Source organism: Phyllostomus hastatus, unplaced genomic scaffold (genome assembly GCF_019186645.2).
Source record: "Phyllostomus hastatus isolate PE091 unplaced genomic scaffold, TTU_PhHast_1.1 phas_contig_948, whole genome shotgun sequence".
NCBI classification, from domain to species: domain Eukaryota; kingdom Metazoa; phylum Chordata; class Mammalia; order Chiroptera; family Phyllostomidae; genus Phyllostomus; species Phyllostomus hastatus.
This window is the reverse complement of record NW_025333993.1, coordinates 1,358,829-1,365,665: the sequence shown is the minus strand read 5'-3', so window position 1 is coordinate 1,365,665 and position 6,837 is coordinate 1,358,829. Positions and strand designations below refer to the sequence as shown.

General features: G+C 53.3%; 1 protein-coding gene across 2 annotated transcripts in view; it reads left to right on the top strand.

Annotated features, from left to right (window-relative positions):
- Positions 1 to 539: 539 nt before the first annotated feature.
- The window catches only part of SLX9 (SLX9 ribosome biogenesis factor), a 30,853-nt gene continuing 24,555 nt past the window's right edge, over positions 540 to 6,837 (top strand). For both annotated transcript variants that reach the window (XM_045852526.1, XM_045852525.1), the window contains exons 1-2: positions 540 to 765; positions 4,358 to 4,466. In XM_045852526.1, coding sequence (XP_045708482.1) covers positions 628 to 765; positions 4,358 to 4,466 — 247 coding nt within the window. In that variant the 5' untranslated portion in view covers positions 540 to 627. The remainder of the gene's footprint in view (positions 766 to 4,357; positions 4,467 to 6,837) is intronic.

The following is a 6,837-nucleotide window of genomic DNA, read 5'->3' as shown; positions in this document are numbered from 1 at the left end:
AATGGAACCTGCAACCTTTTGGTTATAGGACATGACTCCAACCAATTGAGCCACACCTGCCAGGGCTAAAAGGACTGTCTTTTGAGGAGTAAATGAAATGCTGTAATACAAGATGGATACAAAGTAAAGGTTCAATCACAGTTAATAAAACAAATGGACTAGCTCAGGCAGGGGTTGTTGGGGCTTCTCTTAGATTCAGCCATATTCAGTCTCAGATCTCCTGGGTCACCTCTTCTGATAATATGCAGGCCCCGGCCCCAGCCTTTTAATTTTATTTCTCCCCCTGAGACTGTATCAAAGGCACAAGGGTCATGTGACAAACACACTAGTGTGTTTACAACAAGCTTGTTCCATCTAGCGCCACATTATCATACCCAAATCGCAAGGGCAGCTTGGATTCCAGAAATTAGACCGTATCAGCCTGGGAGGCGGGGCGTTTAGGGGGCGTGGCGGATAAACGGCCACGCCCCTCCCGAGCGACAACACGGTCGCTGCTGGGAGGGTCTCGGAACCCGGGCGTCTGGGCTCCGGTTTCCTCCGGGCGGAGAGAGCGCAGGACCGGTTTCCAGCAGGCTCCACCTCGTGCACCCCGCTGCTTCCGGCCCGCTGTGGTTCGCACTCTGAGACATGGGGAAAGTGAGGGGGCTGCGAGCCCGAGTGCACCAGGCTGCCGTGAGACTCACGGGGCAATCCGCACCCGGCCTCGCTCCTCCGGCCGTGGAGGCGGCCCCACCGCAGGCCCCGGCCGGCGGAGTGGGGAAGAAGGTAAAGTAGGGGCCGCGGGCGGCCGTCACGGCTGGGGTGTGTGTGGAATGGGGATGGCTGGGATGGGGGCAGGGTCGGCGGGGGTGGGTGGGGGCGCCGCACTGTGTAGCCTGGGGGGTCGTGCGCTGGCTGTGGCCCTGTGGTTCCCCACCTGCGTGCCTTCTGGATCCGCGACGTTTGGTGGCCTCCAGGTTCATTTCACGTTGAGACAGCGGATGAGAGGTTGACTTTTCCCCGCGCCTTGAGCTGCAAAAAATGTAACTTGGGGCATTTGGAACAAGCCAGAGACAAAAAAGCCACAGGCAAGTCCAACAATGTAAAGGAGTTATTTTAAGGAAAAAAAAAGAAGGAAGTTGGAGAGGTTGTTTTGAACAAAATGCCATTGAAGAAAAGGACGAATTTAGGGTGGTGATGGTTTCTCATTGGCCGAGACCCTGGGGAGTCCGTTTCTTGCAGGGGATGCCTTCTACAGCTTTTCCTGTTGGGCTTGTGGTCGGTGATGCCTCCCCGTGGAGGATTCCTCTGCTGGGGTGTGTGAGTGACTGTGTTCTGTGATCAGGTGTGTGCTGGGTGGAGCTCCCCTGCTGGCCTGGTCACTCCGTCCCAGGCAGGTTCCCCTGCATCTTCATGTCTTAAGGCTTTTCCGTGAACTTATTTCCACTGATTTTTCTGTCATGCTCTCTTCTTTTTCTCTCTGTCCTTCAGATGGCATCATCTCCATCGATCTGTCTTCAAATTTGCTGATTGTTTCTGCTGGTGGTTCAGCTCTAGTATGGAACCTCTCGAGTGAAATTTGATCACCGTGTGTTCTGATTCCAGATTTTATTTTATGTTTTAATAGTGTCTCTCTCTTCCTGATAGGCTCTGTTTGGTGAGATGGCATCATACGCCCCTGCAGTTCTGTAGACAGTGTCCCTTCTAGAGCTGTGGCCTCATTTGCAACAGCTGTTTTGAAGTCTTAGTGAGTCCAACGTGCGGGCCCCTTAATGCAGCTGCAGCTACCTCAGTCACGCTTTTCCTGTTTCTCTGCGCGGGTCATACTTGGTTGCTGTGGAAAACTGGACATGTGGGAAGTGCACTGTGGCACCCCCAGGGGACCGACGCTGTTTGCCTGGTCTTTTTACTTGGGTATTGGCCTGGCTCTGAACTGTGTGCAGCCTCCAGCGTGCAGCCTTTGGTCTTCTTGCTCGTATTTTTGTTGTTGTGGTTGTTTTAATCTTTGCACCAGGCTTCCTGGATCAGTATAAGCCACTATTGGTCAGAGTGGGGGTAAGCCCCTCCCTCGTCCAGTTAGGTTTCTGTCCTTCACCACTGGATGCGTGTGAGGCCCACATGCTGCTTTCACTGTTGCGAGTTTGTCTTTGACCCACCTTCAGCCAGGGACTGGAAGTTCTGACTTTCCCCTGATCGCCCCTGAGCCAGCGTGGCATAAGCCTCTCAGCCTGCAGAGTGTCAGGGGTGCTCTCCTGCAGGTGCTACTGGGCTAGTGCCCGGGATCGTCCAGCCAGCACGGGCTCAGAGCTTGTGCCTGGGCCCTGTGCCTGGGGTCCTTCGCCCTGCATGGTGTTTGCTCGGACATGCTTTCCAGGGTGCCCATCCAGCAATGGGTGCAGCCTGGATCCCAGGGTGCAGCCCAGACCGCAGGGTGGACTGTGGTCCCGGGAGGGCTCTTGGCTGTTTTTGTGGTGTTCTCTCTGTTACACTCTGTGTGCGTGGCCAGGTGGCTGGTTGCTGCCAGCACTGCGGTGCTGTGAGCTGCACAGTCTGCACGGATCCCCAGTGTCCCACGCCACCCTTAGCACAGGCTTTTCCTCATTCTGTCCTGATAGAGCCAGTTCTCTCCTCGGAGGGTAGGGGCGGCTTCAGCTTCTCCCTGGTGACACCCCTCTCTGCAGGTGGAGCTGGGAGGTGGCCCTTAATCTCCTTGGCTTGTGGGTAGCTTCACTCTACGAACTGGGCAAGGACAGTCAGAACCCAGGACCCCAGACCTTCCCTGCTTAGGGTGGAGTGTCTGCCCGACAAGTGAGGGGGGAGGGGGAGGAAAACTCTGACTCTCTGGCCTTACCTTCTTGGAATAGAGTCTGCGCAACTTGGTGGGGTGAGGGACTTGCCGGCTGCTGCCTCCACGCCCGGGAAGCCATAGCCACGGACTGGGAACTGGGGGAAGGGGTAAAGCTCCTACGGTAGCTTCCGATATGCCATAGATTCTTTCTGTTGTTAATAAGACTTGTAATTCTCACGAGTTAAATGGTAGTTGGGGAGATGGTCTGCCACACCCCCAGCCCCAGCTTTTATTTCCCGGGCTGGCCAGGTCAGGTGGGATTCCCTCAGCAGGTAAAATCGCGCCGGACCCGAGACTGCAGTTCAAATGACAAGGAAGCAAGCCGCCGTGAGTGAGAGTCAGCAGGCAGAGTAGGCCCGGCAGTGGACGGCCCTGACGTCAGAAACACAGTCACAAGACAGGGATTGCGAAGTAGCTCTGCCCACGGTGTGAAAGACATGAGGCACCAAACAGGAGAGAGGGAAAAAGAAAACCTTGCCAAGACGAGGCGGACTTGGAGACAAAAGGCAATAAGAAGACTTTGTATTAAAAAAAGTGTGGCCATGGAATTTTAATGTGGAATAATTGGGCAGAATTCTGATTTCTAGTCACATGATGACACTGTAAACTGTGCAAAAGCATCGGCACCTTTTATATTAAGCTCCCGAAGGTGAAGCAGTGAGATAACAGGCACACTGTGGAAAACGCTGAAGTGACAGAGAGGAGTCGAGTGTCAGTGTGTACAGACTTCCGTGTGTGACCGGGGGCTCCGCTTTGCGGGGCGGTGCCAGCTGAAGTGGCCTTCCCCTCTGCCCGGCGTCCCCCAGGCTCCTCAGTGCTCCGCATGTGGGTTCTCTGAGGTCTCTTGTTCACCACACCAGACACGTCCCCAAGAGTTAGGGCTTCTGTCAGGCACTCTGGGTGGGTGCATTTAGCCCGGCACCATCTTGGTGCTCAGGCCAGTTTCTGTGCCACCCGCATCCTGTCCATTGGTGTGTGACTCCCCGGGGCTGGGTGCTGAAGTCCCTGCCGAGGCACCTGTCCGGGAGCTTGGCCCTGGAGTGAGCTGGATGTGTGTGGGAGGCGGGTCCTGGATGAGCACGTGTGATGCGCAGTGACGTGGAGGGTTGTGAACCCTGATGCAAGGAAGAAGGCGGGTTGGAAGCAGACCTGGGAGAGGCAGTGCCGAGGGGGAGGAAGGGACGTAAAGCGGGAGAGTGCCGGAGGAGTGAGAAGATGCAGGGTTTGGGGGGAGATCCCGAGTCTGGTCTGAGATGGTTCTTAAGCCAGGAGCCCAGCCCCCTGGTGATTGAGGTGGGCAGAAAGGGGTCACTGTAGGGCTCTGGGGTCTGAGCGCTGAGGGTCTTGGGCTCCCCTGCTGGGCCTGGGGAGTGAGGACAGGTTCCCAGGTCCTTCTCCTTGGGTAGCCGGGCCAGTCCCTACGCAGCTTGAGGCCCTCGCCTTGGGGTCTCCCTACGTTTTGATGGGCCTTGAATTTCACCACGAAGCCATGTATCGAGTCTTACATGGTCTTCTTTCTTTCATTTGTAGGAGTGGGCTTTTGTGAACACCGACATCTTTGCCAGGACCCAGATAGACCCCGGCACCTTGGTGCAGAAGCTGGACCTGGACGCGAGGAGCGTCGCTTCCATCAGGAGAGGTGAGAGGGTTTGGCTGTTTACAGTGCCGGCTGGCTTTGAGTTGTTCATGCACAAGGGTCAGGGCACGTTTCAATTGTCTATGCATTTTTTTAAAAAGATTTTATTTATTTTTAGAGAGGGAAGGGAGGGGGAAAGAGAGAGAGAGAAACATCAATGTGTGGTTGCTGGGGGCTGTGGCCTGCAACCCAGGCATGTGCCCTGACTGGGAATCAAACCTGCGATGCTTTGGTTTGCAGCCAGCACTCAATCCACTGAGCTACGCCAGCCAGGGCTTGCCTGTGCATTTTAAAAAGGTTTATATTAATGGGGAAATTTAAGATTTATTAAAAACTAGAAAAGAATGGTGTAAAGGAATCCCATGTGCCCATCAGCCACCATCAGCACACCCCTACCGCGTTATTTTGAAGCTGTCAGTTTGCTTCATGGTTCGTTAGTGTCTGTTTCTGAGGGCTCTTAAAAAAAGCTGTCTACAATGCTGTTATTACAGCTGAGCAAGTTAGCACTCATTTCTTCTTATCAAATAAACACGCAGTGCCCACATCTTCATGATGCCTCGTAAAGCTTCTTTGTACAACTCAGGGCGCACACGAGGGCCCACACTGCACAGCCACCCCTCCCGACCTTTTTCTGTTTGTTTCTTGATCCAGCCGAGCTCTCGGCCAGAGCTTTCACCTGAGCATCCCCGGAGGTGGAGAGCGGCTCTACTCCCCTTCGCTGCCCCGGGGTGGCGTGAGCTCTCTCAGACTGGGAGGGTGCACCACCCAGTCTGGAGAGAAACCCTGAGGCTGCCGCTGAGGTGTGAGCTGCACGTGTACGGTTGAGCATTTAAAACACTGGAGGTGTCTAACCTCGTGCAGAGCCCTCAGGCCCTGGGGGCAGGGCTGCTTCGCCTCGTCTCTCTGTAACCCCATTGTACTTGACCGTCTTTCTGTAACCCCACTGTACCTGACCGGCACACCCGTTCCTCTGATTCCTGCCCACTGCACGCCTCATCTCTGAACTCATACGTGGCTGTCCTGTGTGTCTCACTGCTTTATCAGTCTCTGTGTTCTCACAGTTGGTTCTCTGGTGAAATATGTATAGACTGTTCTTGCTGGGTGACTAAGCAGCACCCAGATTTTTGTATCATTTTCCAGGTTCCCATCATTGAAACCAGGTTCCCAGGTTTCATTGGCTTGACTTGTGAGGTCTGTCCAGAAAAAGGTCCAGGCATTGTTAATGTAATGAGAATGGTTTGCTCAGCGTCGATGTAACCTGGCAGCCAAGGAGAATAGACTGGAATACACACGTGTGAGCAATCACTTGACTGTACTAGTCAGTGGGGGTGTTAGACCCACTGAATGAGCATGTGTACTATGTGGCTGTCACATTCAAAATGACTGAGCGAGTAGAGCAGCGAATCTGCATCACAGTTTGTGTTAAGCTTGAACATTCCTCCACGGAAACTATTCAGGTGATTCAGAAGGCCGCAGCTATGGCAACTGGTGGTGATTGGCAGCTTTATCACGACAATGTGCCCGCTCAAGCATCATGTCTTGTGCAGAGTTGTTGGTGAAACATCAAGTCACCCAGGTGACTCAGCACCCTACAGCCCAAATCTGGCGGCGCCCTGTGACTTCTGGCTTTTCCACAAACTAAAATCACCTTTGAAAGGGAAGAGATTTCAGACCGTCGATGAGATTCAGGAAAATATGACAGGGCAGCTGATGGTGATTAGGAAAACTGTGTGAGGACCCAAGGAGCCTACATTGAAGGGGACTGAGGTGTCATTGTCCTGTGTACAATGTTTCTTGTATCTTCTACAATAAATATTTCTGTTTTTCATATTACATGGCTAGACACCCTCTGGACTGACCTCATGTATCAGGCATCTTTTGTGGGGTAATGTTTACTTACATCATTGCTCTGGATTTTCGTTATGTCACTGGGGAGGTGTATCTGACTGTCCTTGCCGTTCTTTGTGCATTGAAACTGCAGAGAGCAGACATTTCCCCCCTACTCTCCTAGGGAGCCTGCAAATTAGGTTCATAAAAGACAGACCAACGAGAGAAAAGCAGTTTGCTAATGTGTGCAGTGCATGTCACGTGGACGAAACAGTGATGATGAGCAGCTCAAAGGGCAATGAGAACCTGGCTTCTGTAACATTGTAGCAAAGAGCAGCACACTTACAGTCTTGCAGGGCCCAGACTGTGGGAAGGTAAATATGTGGGAATGAATGGAGGAAGGTGCTTGGAGAGGGAACTGCTGGCAGTCCTCATTTTGCAGAAGTTTCTTTAGTGAGCGCCGTGGTCAAACCGTTGTCTGTGTTCACTGATTCTCTTACAGCTTGTCTGGGTATTTGGGGCAGTTCTGATCGCCTTTCTAAACCTT